Genomic DNA, 15,787 nt, shown 5'->3' on the forward strand with positions numbered 1-15,787 from the left:
AATGTAAAATAGGGAAAATACCAATAGACACTAGCATTTATCATACAATGTTCAGTTGGAGATAGAATGTCTTCTTTATGGGAAAAGTAAAGATTTAGCCGCATATGTGTGTCTGAATTCTAGTCTGTATTGATGCATGTCTGTCAAAAATGACTAAAAGCGTGCATAATTCTTACATGATACAATAAATATACACAAATACATATATTGTTCTAGCAATAGGACAGACACATAATCCGCATTTTTATTCTACAATACTAGATATTTACCTTTCCAAAAACCCTGTTTTACTTATAATAGGCTGATTTTCATCAATAACTGTTGGAGTTTTAAACTTTTATCATAGCCATAAAATGATAATGACAATACAATGGAAATGATTTGTCAAATTTGAAAATGAAAGTCTGCTTTCAAGACATGTATAATGATGTGTACAAGATATTGAACTAACGTTTAAATAGTTTTATCTCTTATTCTCACCACGATATCCCAATATTGAGTTCTACTGTGGTGGTCGTTGATCAAAGGTTAAATGTCAATTTGGTTTATTTTGAATTAAATGCGATGAACACATATTTCTTTCGATCACTCAGTCACCTCAAAGGCTTCAACATTTAGGCCCTAATCATGTCTGGCGAGTCCTAGAAGGAAGAAACAGATGTATGATGTAGCATCACTGACGAGTCCTAGAAGGAAGAAACAGCTGTATGATGCAGCATCACTGACGAGTCCTAGAAGGAAGAAACAGTTGTATGATGTAGCATCACTAGGAGGACGAAACAGCTCCTAGAAGGACTAGAAGGACAAAACAGCTGTATGATGTAGCATCACTGCCGAGTCCTAGATGGACGAAACAGCTGTATGATGTAGCATCACTGACGAGTCCTAGAAGGAAGAAACAGCTGTATGATGCAGCATCACTGACGAGTCCTAGAAGGAAGAAACAGTTGTATGATGCAGCATCACTGACGAGTCCTAGAAGGACGAAACAGCTGTATGATGTAGCATCACTGCCGAGTCCTAGAAGGACGAAACAGCTGTATGATGTAGCATCACTGCCGAGTCCTAGAAGGAAGAAACAGCTGTATGATGTAGCATCACTGACGAGTCCTAGGAGGACGAAACAGCTGTATGATGTAGCATCACTGCCGAGTCCTAGAAGGACAAAACAGCTGTATGATGTAGCATCACTGCCGAGTCCTAGAAGGACAAAACAGCTGTATGATGTAGCATCACTGACGAGTCCTAGAAGGACGAAACAGCTGCATGATGCAGCATCACTGACGAGTCCTAGAAGGAAGAAACAGTTGTATGATGCAGCATCACTGACGAGTCCTAGAAGGAAGAAACAGTTGTATGATGCAGCATCACTGACGAGTCCTAGAAGGACGAAACAGTTGTATGATGCAGCATCACTGACGAGTCCTACAAGGACGAAACAGCCCTACAAGGACGAAACAGTTGTATGATGCAGCAAACAGTTGTATGATGCAGCATCACTGACGAGTCCTACAAGGACGAAACAGCTGCATGATGCAGCATCACTGACGAGTTCTAGAAGGACGAAACAGTTGTATGATGCAGCATCACTGACGAGTCCTAGAAGGACGAAACAGTTGTATGATGCAGCATCACTGACGAGTCCTACAAGGACGAAACAGTTGTGTGATGCAGCATCACTGACGAGTCCTACAAGGACGAAACAGCTGCATGATGCAGCATCACTGACGAGTTCTAGAAGGACGAAACAGTTGTATGATGCAGCATCACTGACGAGTCCTACAAGAACGAAACAGTTGTGTGATGCAGCTTGATTCATTGTTTTTTGCTACTTCATCTTACTCTGAATTTGTATTAAAATTTATTTTGTACAATCTTATAATCTTAAAAGCGTCAAGATTGATTTCATTTCACAATTTATTTATTTAAACAATTGAGCAATTCGTGTTTGCATTTGTTGTTACCAATTTCACCAACTGATTCGGATCAACCTGTTCAATTTTCTGCTAGAGACAACGCCCATGTTTTGGCCAGTGCCACCTCAATGTACAAGACGTGCCTGCCCACGGATTTTGTTGATCTGTCTTTCGCGTCAATGTAAAACCATTGGTTAAGCCAAAGGTAAAAATGCTGACTTTATGACCAGGATGAAGAAGCTTTGTAAATGTGTATCCCTTCCGTATCTATATATATAATAGAACGTAATTAAGTGTCTTCTCGCATTTACATCGCTTGTAAAAAGGGAACTTTTTCTTCTTTGTATTATGTATTATCTACAATGATGACGGGGTTTTGTTTTTTAAGACTCTGTCATATCCAGGGTGGGATATTCCAGACTGATTGTAACTCTGAAGAACTAGAAGCAATTCGACAACAGTGGCAGAGAGACTGGAAACTGTTTCTGTCGTGTCGAGTTCGCGAACTCCGACCAGGTAAATTATGTGCAGGGAAGAAATACTTCTCGAATGATATTTGCGACAATTACACTAGCAAAATTTGAATGGAAAATATGAAAAAAATTGAGTCGCTAAAAGCCACTTTTCTTTTGCTTTTATATTGAATTGCTTAACAACCAATGACTGATACGAAGTAAGTTAATACCAAATAAATAATGTCTTAATGTCAGTACTCGGCATTATGGACAATGATAAATTACAGGTAGGGTACATACATCAAGGGTGCAGAAGGTGCTCACACGTTTAATTACTGACTTACAGCGGCGCCAATTGTCAGGCCCTTTAGAGTATGGGAAGAAGTATATTATCTAATTAAATACTAGTAATACTTTATTTGTGATCTGAAATCAGAGAACTTTAATGGGTTTTTTTGTGAACGATAATTTTAGCGTCACCGATACCTTCGTACTTAAATTCGTACTTAAATATTGACTGCACATTTGAAGACATATTTCTTTGGGGGGGTTTTGGGGTTTTTGGGTTTTTTTTTTTTTTTTTTTGTCTGAAATGTTTTACAGACTTCTTTCTGACGCTTAGTTACGTAAATTCATGTATTAAATATATGTTTTACTTGTAGGGGGGTACGTGGTGGTGATCACTTTTGTGATGGGAGACAGTGGGCGTTACCACGACAATGTCCGCGGGGACATGCATGACTTGTTTGTTCACAAGTATTTGGAAAGATTTTTGGGAAAATGGAAAGATGACAGAGGTAAATGTTTCTACTGTTTTCATTTAAAACCAGTATTTGTGAAAATGGAATAAGTGATAGAATCAGATGTATAGCATAAATACTTCATTCTTTACAAAAGGATGATATCGCTAATTATTTTGCGAAAATACGAAACATTTATGATTTTACGTAATAAGACTTTTGGCAGGTAGATTAAGTGTTGGGAACGGATTCATGTGTTTCAAGAGTATCGTTTTGGTATCCTCTCTAATTTCTTTTAACTTTCACTTTCTTCTTTGTATTTGTTTGTCGATGAGTAAAGCATTCGAAAAAGAGAGATTGTTTCAATCGAACATCAGTAATAGGCGTGATCCGTGCAATTCAAAATTATTTTTACACTTAACCTTTATAATACAAACTTGGAAAATTCTATGGAAACATGTTCCTTAGTCGCTTATTTTATACAGCTATTTACAATGTGATCTAAATAAGTTAGCGACAATAACATGATATCATTTCAGATAAGAGTGATTGCCTATTTAAATGTCTCTACTAGCATTAGAACCTGGGACCTCTGAATTACTAGTTTAACACTGAACCGTTCGAGCTAAAGAGAAAATATTTCTTGGCGGTCAGTACAATGTGGCTAACGTTAACAAGGGTTACACGTCATATTATTGTAAATTGTAACAATAGAATTATTGTTTGGCTCAACTGTATTATAGTATTAATCATGAAATGGTGCTATTCACTCGTGTGTCTTCTGTTCAATCTTTAAGATAGCAGGTGGTAGACACTACTAGTGGACTTAAGTCCCCAAAGTTTGCTGTAACCTGCTTGCCACGGTTAAATTCACTCGAATAGTGGCACGGTTCACAAAATACTCATGTACTTGACGCTATTCTAAAATTGTCTGGTGTATGAAAATTGCGATTTGACCTAAATATGAGGCTGATGCACCTCACCGTCTAGATTTTGACTTTTCTTTTTATCACTTTGGATTTTTCCTGGCCGCCTCCCAGACTCCAAACTGTAGACCCTAAGCACCCCTAACGAGTCCTGGAAGGACGAAACATCTGTATGATACAGTTTAATTTATTGCCTCTACTGTATCTCACTCTAAATTATGAAATGGTGCTATTCACTTGTGTGTGTTTTGTAAAATCTTCTTATGATATTGGCATAGGAGTATTTCTTCTTGTACAAGAAGATGTTGTACAATCATACAATAATCTACATTTCCCGCAACTGGTAGGGTAGAGGGAAATATGTATGTTATAGGCACAGGACACTCGTATAGGTCGGTGAACAATTGCGGTTACTTATACCCGACCGATGAGATTGTTTCGGAAGGGTATAACGTAGATGTTTTAGTTGTTGGGCATTTAGCTCTAGGCTTTTTCTCTAACGTAGAAACCTTTTTTTCGCCATAAACGTGTCTCCGTGGGAGTCACCATTTTCGTTTGTTTACAGTATATATAACGTAGGCGCAAACCTGTTTTTGAAGCCTTTGCAGCGTGAAATTCCTCAAATAGATTGCGAAAGGCGTCTAATGGGGGTTAGGTATGTGAGTTTGTTTTCCCGACGTTCAGAGGTCACTGACAGTAGATACGGATATTAACACATTTAACACCCCCTTTAATAGTAAATTTATGGGGCGTATAGCAATTAACACCTATGTCCAGGACACAGGTAAACTTAATGACGATGAGCCAAGTGATTCGTGGGCCATTTTGGGGTGGTGTAGACAAACGTCTGACATATGAGCTGTGCACAGATGATGGCAATATTGTGAAAAACAATTACTATGCGTTCACTATACGATATAAATAGCCTTGGTACATAATGAATTGTCAGTCTAGAAGATTTTACTGGACTATCTCCCTACATATTTACATAGGTATACGTACAAATAAGTGTGCATTTGTCTATAACAGTGGGATGTGGGATTGCACAGTACCGCAATTGTCTCGTCCTACCTCCTTAAAATTCTCGATAGTATCTGAAAACATTCTGAACCCGGATCTAAAGAAATCAAGAATACGTATCTCTGATATAATCATATCTGCATCGTACACTTCTCGTTAAAAATGATTAGTTTGAAATGTCAGTCGTAAACTGACACAACTAATTTTCATCTAAAAATTTTAACGAAGAAATGTTAAATTTACCTATCAGAGACATACATTTTGGAATTTTAATATACAAAACGATACATTTATATTTCTCTAAAATGCCGCTTTTATAATCTATAGTGAAAAATCTTTCACCTGGAGCGAGAAATCCATGCATGCGCGACGTGGTATGTTCTCAATAGCTATCAACGCACATGTTAGCTATTTTCTTATCAATATAGTAAATTTGGAATGTTTCATAGAGAGGAACAATATCAATTGCCATTTAGAAAATTCGGCCAATATGTGAAGATAAAAATCGGTTAAAAATGAAGTGGTTAGAGCGATGACAAATGATTTCTGTAAATAGAAATGACCTTGACGTTGAACTTGGCATGCAGAAACACGAACTCGTTCAAGGTATTGACCAATATGTAAAGTTTTACCAAAATCGGTTGAGGAATGAAGTTGCTAGAATGATGTGTACGTACTTGCCTACGAACGGAAAGAAAACAGCTCCATTCATTTCAGTTCCGTTTAAAATAGAAATTTCTGCTTTTTTTAAGAACCACCCTTTCTGTAACTGAATTGCACGAAATCCGCATATGTTTTTGAAATGTTGAAAAAAATTGAAGTAGATTTATCGAGCTATATATATCTTCGAAACTAAGCGCCCAGAAATCACTTCTTTAATTAAAACAAACCTTCAAAAATTAACCGCAAGAAAAACACATTATTTCACAGTAGTGTATAGTGCATAGCCTTACCTGTTATATGAATAGATGATAGGCGTTAAGTGCATGTTTCTTGTTAAATTGACACACGATTTTGAGTTTTGTTCCGGAAGTTTTTGTTGCTGTTCTTTGTGCTCAGGAGGAGTTTGTCAACACCACAAGAGCAACGTACAACCCCACAAAGATCGAACTCATGCAGGCATTCCACACTGACATGAAGGGCTCTCTGTCGTTAGTTAATTGCACCAGAAAGATGTAGAAATCCTTCCTTGTTTACCACACGAAACAGGTATGATCACGGATAATGAATAATTCACCACTATCACAGCCACAGTTTATTCATAACAAAGATAAACGTGATAAGTTCATTCACAATTATCCAGGACGTGGTAAGGTTAAACATTATTAACACAGACGTGTGGTCATACACATCTAATACAGACGTGGTAAGGTTAAACATTATTACCACAGACGTGATCAGGTCATACACATCTAATACAGACGTGGTAAGGTTAAACATCATTACCACAGACGTGATCAGGTCATACACATCTAATACAGACGTGGTAAGGTTAAACATCATTACCACAGACGTGATCAGGTCATACACATCTAATACAGACGTGGTAAGGTTAAACATCATTACCACAGACGTGTGGTCATACACATCTAATACAGACGTGGTAAGGTTAAACATCATTACCACAGACGTGATCAGGTCATACACATCTAATACAGACGTGGTAAGGTTAAACATCATTACCACAGACGTGATCAGGTCATACACATCTAATACAGACGTGGTAAGGTTAAACATTATTAACACAGACGTGTGGTCATACACATCTAATACAGACGTGGTAAGGTTAAACATCATTTCCACAGACGTGATCAGGTCATACACATCTAATACAGACGTGGTAAGGTTAAACATTATTAATATAGACGTGATCAGGTCATACACATCTAATACAGACGTGGTAAGGTTAAACATTATTACCACAGACGTGATAAGGTCATACACATCTAATACAGACGTGGTAAGGTAAAACATTATTACCACAGACGTGTGGTCATACACATTTAATACAGACGTGGTAAGGTTAAACATTATTAATATAGACGTGATCAGGTCATACACATCTAATACAGACGTGGTAAGGTTAAACATTATTACCACAGACGTGATAAGGTCATACACATCTAATACAGACGTGGTAAGGTAAAACATTATTACCACAGACGTGTGGTCATACACATCTAATACAGACGTGGTAAGGTTAAACATTATTACCACAGACGTGATCAGGTCATACACATCTAATACAGACGTGGTAAGGTTAAACATCATTACCACAGACGTGATCAGGTCATACACATCTAATACAGACGTGGTAAGGTTAAACATCATTTCCACAGACGTGATCAGGTCATACACATCTAATACAGACGTGGTAAGGTTAAACATCATTACCACAGACGTGATCAGGTCATACACATCTAATACAGACGTGGTAAGGTTAAACATCATTACCACAGACGTGTGGTCATACACATCTAATACAGACGTGGTAAGGTAAATCCTTATTAACACAGGCGTGCAAAGGTCATACACATATAAGTTTCTGATTTACCACACAGGTACAAAGGACAGAGAAATATTTGTGAATAGATACCTGGAGTGTACAAAGCTATATAACATCCTCAACTCAGGAATGTCCAAAAACCAAGCGGAGGCCGACCAGGGGAGACTACTCGAAGACTGTTTCCAGACACTTCGCAAATAGCCTCCTGCAGTCGACCACACTTGGTCCGTTAATTTACAAAACAGCCTGTGAGGTAGCTAAGCGTGCAAATGTATAACGAGTTGTCGAAGGTATTGTAACAATATAAACAAATACTTTTCATCTGAAATATATATATATATATATATGGGAAATATGTAAGTTGCTGTTTTCATGTTGTTTAAATGACATTAATCTCTTTTACCCCAATAACTTTTCATATTCGAACGATTTGTATTCATTGCCTGTATTGCAGTAGTCACTATTAACTACAAACATAACTGGTCATGTACGACAGTACAGGTTCTCTTGACTTTTACATAGTTTGCTAAAACAGAAGACACTGGGACATTGCTTATATATATATATTTTATATAAAATAGATAAAAAACTAAACGTAAGATTGACATGTAAAACGTAAATGATGATATGATAACTTGGCAGACATCGTGTTAATGATATTGACAACAAAATTTTGAAATTCAAAACAAGTTAATTTTATTCGAATGCGCACCGCGTTAATTTCCACGTGTTTTTATCAATGATTGGCCATTTCTCTGGACATGAGACATACAAGGACATACTGCTTTCGTGACAGGCATGGATCTCGCTTCACCTTGAAGCGGCTAGTAGGTGTCTCCTTACATTACAGTGTCAGTCCGACCAGAGTATTCATCACTTTGTACAGAAATCCTTGTTACCATTGACACTTGTTAAAACTCTTCCACAGTGTCAACCATTTTCATGTCCGATAATTTGCATTTTTCAAAAAGTATATCAAGGATTTCAGTAAATACCCCCTCTTAATTGTTCCAAACTAATTAAATTATTAAGTGTTGAAGTGAATGATGTACAATGTATTGTGTGAACCTCGGTAAAAACAATTTTTTAAATTGATATCATGAGGCGAGATGTCCATATTTACTCCTGAAGAATATCATACTAAACAGGTCACTTATTTTAACTCGTTATGGTCTTCATCACATGACCAAACATAAAAACGAGAGCGGTCAATGCCAAAGATATTTGGGCTGTCCCTGCTGCACACGTAACCGGAGAGGCACTGAAATAGCAAAACATGGCGTTTGATAATGTATACATTAAGCCAATTTAAATAAAAGATGAAGTCACGAAAAAATAGGTCACTGTAACTCATAGAAAACATCTTTACGACAAAATAGGTCACTGTAACTCATAGAAAACATCTTTACGACAAAATAGGTCACTGTCACACATAGAAAGCACCTTTCCAACAAAACAGGTCACTATATTTCATAGAAAACACCTTTACGACAAAATAGGTAGCTATCATTCATAGAAAACACCTTTACGACAAAATAGGTCACTGTCACTCATAGAAAACATCTTTACGACAAAATAGGTCACTGTCATTCATAGAAAACACCTTTACGACAAAATAGGTCACTGTCACTCATAGAAAACATCTTTACGACAAAATAGGTCACTGTCATTCATAGAAAACACCTTTACGACAAAATAGGTCACTGTCATTCATAGAAAACACCTTTACGACAAAATAGGTCACTGTCATTCATAGAAAACACCTTTACGACACAATAGGTCACTGTCACTCATAGAAAACATCTTTACGACAAAATAGGTCACTGTCATTCATAGAAAACACCTTTACGACAAAATAGGTTACTGTCACTCATAGAAAACATCTTTACGACAAAATAGGTCACTGTCACTCATAGAAAACACCTTATAGTCATCACTTACTATACAATCAATAGAGCTAAATTATTCCACATACTTAGCATTAAGGGGTGTCAGAGTCACATGTTTAACACTATTTCTATTTCTATTTTTGAAAAGGTTGCCGCTGAAATAACAAAGAATGACTATTAATCTAGAAAAATTAAGGATAACACATTAAAATAAATAAATTATTGTTTAATATATGTTGACGTCTGTATCGGGAAAAAAAGTGCAGCAACATATTCAACATATTGTTTGCTTTTAATTCCCTTTTTAAAATCCAACCTTTCAAAGATGTTGGATTTTTTCAAACTTCTCAGAGGAGTATATCTTTTACCTATCAAATAATAGATTGAGGGATTTTGTTGATACAAACTTTTCAAAATTTTACAAATAATACTGTAAATTTCTTAAAAGTTCCACTGCTACCAAGTGATAATCAGAATTACTTTGGACGTAACACTAACTATATAGATGTGTTGGTCTTATTTAACTGACCGCTTGTTACATCATACCTACCTCTTTGGGACCAGTTTTAAAACTGCTGCGGAAGCGCCACTCGCACTAAACGTCGATGTTATCACATAGAGTTCTCCTGTTCACAGAAAATTGATACATCATGTAATCTTTTGTATTTGTTGTGTTTTTTCCATGACCATGAATTAGTGAATAAACTGATTTTTTTACATTTCCATTTTATAGTAATGAGTTTTAGTTGAATTGTTGCCATCTTTATTTAATCAGTACTTATTTCATAAACAATGGCTTGGTTGACTGGATATGTGAATCAGGATGCGTTTCTCTTAGGATTACCTTTATTGTCTTGACTGAGCGTGCGTAAGAACATGCCGTAGTCGGCACGTGCGTTACACTGACATGCAGCTTTGGAACAGACTGAGATGTTGTATCGTACCAATTGACCAGTACTATTGTCAAGACTCATCAACCCCCTGTAGTACAAAAATACAAACGAGAAGTTATATGTAATATCTGTTAACAATGTAAGTGCTTTAACATGGGTGTAATATAGACCAACAGATAACAAAAACATTCATACATTCACTATGATTTGTCTTGATATGCCATGTACAATCATTGTGAGTAACTTATCATATAAATTGTTATGCTGTGTCATTTATATCTGCTGTAAATTTCGTATTAAGAAAAAAGTCGATGATTATGTGTATATTTCCTGTTTTATTGTATTTAAGAATAATACGTACTTTATCGTTATTTTACCAGGTGTACCGTCACAATCTCATTGTTCATGTAATGGCATTTACTGTCTGATAATTTACATTTCTATCCTGTCGAAAATACCGTACAATTGTATTACACTTCTCTAATGACTCAATGCTGAGGGTTTGGAAACTTGCAAAGAATGATACATCATTCAAATACACAAACTTGTAAATACAATTTCCGGGAAATGTATCCCTAGGAAACGTTACACCTTCCCAATAAATGATACATACCCTACAACGTCTCCGAACACATAGTGTCCGACAAAGTCCGGGAAAGCTGTTCCATGATATACGTAGCCCCCAATGACAGCATTGTGTGTCTCCGAATTGTTAAACGTGTATATAGGTAATACTTCATTTTCTGTGGAGACAATATTAACTGGAGTTATATCACGGTATAGTGAAACGGTAAGAAAATGCAAACATATCAATTAAAATCAAAACCCAAATTCAATACTATAAAACAAGAGGCCCATGGGCCTTAACGGTCATCTGGCAAAAAGCAAGTCAAACTCTAACAACAGTGAGTCTGCCGTTAAAACAGTGGGCTTTATTCATTTGAATAAACTTGGTAGCCCTTCCTCCCAGCATCCTACAGGCCCAATATCAGCACTCTGAGCCTTTTGGTTCCTGAGAAGAAGTCGTTTACAGATTTTAACATATTTGAACCCTGTGATCTTGAAAGTGGGTTAAGGTCATTCACTTGAACACATTTGGTAACACTTCCACAAAGCATCCTACCGGCCCAATATCAGCACTCTAATCATTTTGGTTATTGAAAAATCATTTGCATATTTTAACATATTTAACACCTGTGACCTTGAAAGTGGGTCAAGGTAATTAATTTGAACAAACTTTGTAGGGCTCCATGCCAGCATGCTATGGGCCAGGTATAAGCCCCTAGGCCTTCTAGTATTTGAGAAGAAGTTTTTTGAATGAAACGTTTACGGACGACGCACGGCGGACAGCGGACGACGACGGACGAAGCACGATGGTTATAGGTCATCTGGACCCTTCGGGTCAGATGACCTAACTAGGGGGAAATATAAACAAAAAGAAAGATTTATCCGGTGACACCTGAAAAACGTATAAGGAGAATAAGACCATGTGTTCCAGATAGTAAGCGTCTACTGCTTCAACGACGACACCCGCCTTGTAAACATTGGTCAAACCAAGCAAGTAAAATCACTTTCTTATATGAGAACAAGATATACAGCAACGGAACCAGTAGACATACTTACGAGCATCAAACACGTAAAGAAATGATGTCGTATAACATAGATTATGTCGATATTAAACTCTAAAACGACACGATGTACAGACCAGAAAGATCATTCAACGTAGAGATCGCATAATGTAGTGGGTAGTGCATTTAGAATTACTGAAGTTAACTTGGATACAAATTTCTGAAATGTTCAAGTAATTTTTTTTAAAGAACAAGTTCATGACCTCAATGGCTCTTTTATTTAATTAGTTTGGTTAATTTGAAATTAGAAGTTTTTATACAATGCGATAACCTAGATAAGAAATAAATACCCAGATGACAGTTCCCCGGTGATAAACAAATGTTTCCCTCCTTTATATTCCAGCCATAGTTTCCACCTTTCTTTATGATGTTAATTTCCTCCTGGTCGTGGTTTCCATTGTCTCCACAGTAAAGTTCCTTTCCCGGGCTATCTAAAAAGTAACACAAATTCATGATTTAGAAAACAGCACTCTAAAAACGGCACTCTAAAAAGGGCTAAAACGGCTAAAAAGGGCACTCTAAAAACGGCACTCTAAAAACGACACTCTAAAAACGGCTCAGTGTTCAACAAGAGCAGACACTATTGTCTTACAATGTCTATTAAGCATGGGCTTTTGAGCGGAGAAACTTTTTCATACCAAAAATAACACCATAGATTAAGTAACTATTAGGAAAGTATAACACTTAAAGAAACTAAATCAACAACATGGTTTTTTAACTCATTACAAACAGTAGTTCAATGCATGAAATATTCAAACTTTATAATCAAATCTTTCCCACCATTGCATGACTTAAAACCAGTATTTATGTATTTTTTTTTCTTTCTCGTGTTTAGTTTGTATCACTTTGAACTGAGTTTTTGCCTCTTTTTACGTTGATATTTTGATAAAAATCATTAAACAGCATGCGTGTGAGAACTGTTTGATACTTTGGGTATCCATATACATGTAATCCATTGCAATGTCTTTGAGAATATTTACTCGTATCAAAACTGCACCGGAACATGTTTCTACCGCCATACGCATACACCTCCGGCCGGAAACTCTGGTTGCCAATGAATGGGTTGTCATTGGGAACCCGGAAGTAACGTAAAATATCGTCAATAACTTCTCGATTGTTTACATCTATCCGCAGTACTTTACCGAGAAGACTTTGTCTGTAAATAAATGGAAAATACAGAAATAAACAATAATATCCGCTACTTTGATTTTTATCAACACAACATGAATTGTCACTTTTACAATAAATGGTTCAAATCGTGGAGTTAAACTGTGTCAAGTTGCATTTTTCTAGGTCAATGCCAGAAATGACTATTCCGATAACTTACCCATCCTGAGCCTGATTCGCTAGCTGTTCGTTACCCGTGTTTCCTGGCACTCCTCCGTCCCCAATACTGATATATAGGAAGCCATCAGGTCCAAACAAAACCTGTAGAATTGAAACAAACACCTAAATTACTTGCTGTCATTCCCCAAACATTGCTAAGATTTTTTGTCTTTTCCAAACCACAGAGTCCTTAACATTTTGGGTTTACAGAAGAGTATAATTGACCGTCTTAAATAGAATGATTTACAGGTGCATCTTCATGGCCGAAAACTCGTGCAATCACGAAAACACAACGCAGTTACAAAAACTTGCATTGACTTTAAACCACAAATGTAAATTTTGATTTCACCAGTTTAATCAAGAAATTCTATTCTTTGTTTTTTTAGAGGCTGATGTCTAGGTTCTAAACGACTTAATTACAATTATACATATGATCTGGTATCTAGTTTCAAAAACAAGGAGACAAACACATGGCGTCGAGCAATTAGTTTATGGATTGTACAGTGTGTCACTAACATATTTATTACCCTGAAAAGATCATCTTGTTACACGTGGTAAAATATTTTCCTGATTGACCAAATGTAACTAAAATGTTTTAAAAAACATTTGTATTCTTATCTATATCAGAGATGTCTTTGGAATCAGTTGCTGCCAAAGACATTTGTGTCATAGCAGTTTGAATATTGGTTCCTTTGTTGTATACTTTGTTCTAGTTTGGGAATGCCGGTTTTGTCGATGAAGTAGAAGACGCTTACTTTTCTGGAACACCTAGTCTCATTATCCTTGCTCTTTTTCATGAAACTCCCTGTAAATCTTTCATTGGATGTGAGTGTGTATTATGATTATTTTCACCTGTTGATATTTTCGTGTTGTTTTGTAACGTCGCGCTTCACAGTCGTGACAAACTATCAAAGATTAAACAAAAGACATACGATTGAATAGCACATTTCAGTGCAAATTTAGAATTAGACACCGGATTGCTTAATGATTAATCAACTGCATCATACAACTTTCTTAGGTCTCGTCAGTTATGCTAAGGGCCGCCCAAAACGTTCAGATTATTGTTTACAATGAATGCCAAGATTCACGCCAATAAAGAAAAACTTTGGTGTGATGGGACAATGAAAGGTTTTATGTTGATGTTTACATAGATCACATAAGCATTTTCACAAGATTTGTCTTTAATGTTATCTTAACCTAGACCATAATCTTTATTTGTTCCGGTTTTTGTCATCGGAAGCGACGCAAAGTTTTTTGCATGACATAGTCGCATAGATTTGTTTTGCCAAAGGACCGAAAACTCCATGTGTACTAAGCTGTAGACATCCATATAAAAGTGTGCATAATATGAACAAAAGGCAACCAATTAGTATTATCGTATACTTACCGTTCCACCATTCCGTAACGGAGAAGGTTGTCGGATGGCCAGTAAAATCTTCTCTGTGGATAAGTCCCCTTGCCCGTCCTTCTCCGTTATTTCGGAAACCACAATGTAGTCTTGTTCGTCATATGTCCGAGTTGAATATGTATAAAACTTTTGGTTCACGCGATATTCCGGATGTAGTGCAAATGATAAAAGTCCTCTCTCGTCCGTCGGGTCCCTATCATCGAAAGCCACCTCGTCACTCAGATCAAGGAATAATTCTTTTTGTTCCTTCCAGTCCGAGGTGTAAGCGTGTATCTTACCTGTCTGTTCGGCCACGAGATATCCGCCCGACCCGTTCGTGTTTTCAAGAAGAAGAATCGGGCTTCCCAGGGACCCGGACTTCATAGGTTCTGACAGACATACACATGGCGTGGTGGCTGACAGCCCAGAAAGTGACACAGCAATCAACAGGAATACGCACGAGAGTATCCAAACATCAACTTGAATCATGATGTTGCTACCTGAGATATGCTATCCCCCGACAAATTCTTCACACAATTATACAAGTCTTTATTGTCAGCTAAGTGAAGGAAGACTAATGTGTCAGTGAAAAATTCAACAATCACACACAATTATACATCCCATTCGACAGGTAAAGTCTTCATGCATTACAATACAATACAATACAATACAAATTTGTTTATTAAAGTGTCATATATCATGCACATCATATGTAAAGTACACAATATAAGTGAATCATAAAACTAAACCAGGTAAATCCAATATCATGAATTAAAACTTACTTAATGTGACAGCCCCTACCTAACAAGCTCTCTGGATTATATACGAAATATATAAATTATAATATATATTGTAATACTAAAATAGGTCTCATCCATACTGTAGCTACATGTTATATATGAAATAATAAAACAATACACATGGCAAAAATTATTTATGATACATTCATCAGTAGTGAAATTTGGCATTCCAAGGGTTGAGTTTGTGCTACCTACGATAATTAATTATAATTAATAATAGATAATCAATCGATATAAAAAAGTTTCTGATTTACCCAACGAATCAATTAAAACATATATTCTAAAAATGTAATCATACGTG

General features: G+C 36.5%; 1 protein-coding gene and 1 pseudogene across 1 annotated transcript; one reads left to right on the top strand and one right to left on the bottom strand.

Annotated features, from left to right (window-relative positions):
- The first annotated feature begins 66 nt into the window (after window positions 1-66).
- On the top strand, window positions 67-7,840 carry LOC132558273 (uncharacterized; annotated as a pseudogene).
- Window positions 7,841-9,525: 1,685 nt separating this feature from the next.
- LOC132558283 (HHIP-like protein 2) lies at window positions 9,526-15,175 on the bottom strand. The gene is made up of 8 exons (XM_060222830.1): window positions 14,687-15,175; window positions 13,301-13,401; window positions 12,954-13,129; window positions 12,264-12,404; window positions 10,959-11,088; window positions 10,297-10,433; window positions 10,003-10,078; window positions 9,526-9,607 (listed from the first exon to the last, which is right to left on the bottom strand). The coding sequence occupies exons 1-8, from the start codon at window positions 15,173-15,175 to the stop codon at window positions 9,526-9,528; spliced, it is 1,332 nt and encodes a 443-aa protein (XP_060078813.1).
- Window positions 15,176-15,787: the final 612 nt, after the last annotated feature.

Source organism: Ylistrum balloti, unplaced genomic scaffold (assembly GCF_031769215.1).
Source record: "Ylistrum balloti isolate Yb309-2 unplaced genomic scaffold, AGI_CSIRO_Ybal_v1 Utg369658, whole genome shotgun sequence".
NCBI classification, from domain to species: domain Eukaryota; kingdom Metazoa; phylum Mollusca; class Bivalvia; order Pectinida; family Pectinidae; genus Ylistrum; species Ylistrum balloti.

What these genes read in the sequence shown, in the direction of transcription:
- LOC132558283 (XM_060222830.1), bottom strand. Translation starts at nt 15,175, where the DNA reads ATGATTCAAGTTGATGTTTGGATACTCTCGTGCGTATTCCTGTTGATT. An exon ending in CCGGTGCAGTTTTGATACGA is followed by an intron (nt 12,405 to 12,953) that starts GTAAATATTCTC and finishes GTTACTTTTTAG; the next exon opens with ATAGCCCGGGAAAGGAACTT. An exon ending in ACCGGGGAACTGTCATCTGG is followed by an intron (nt 11,089 to 12,263) that starts GTATTTATTTCT and finishes TTGTCTCCACAG; the next exon opens with AAAATGAAGTATTACCTATA.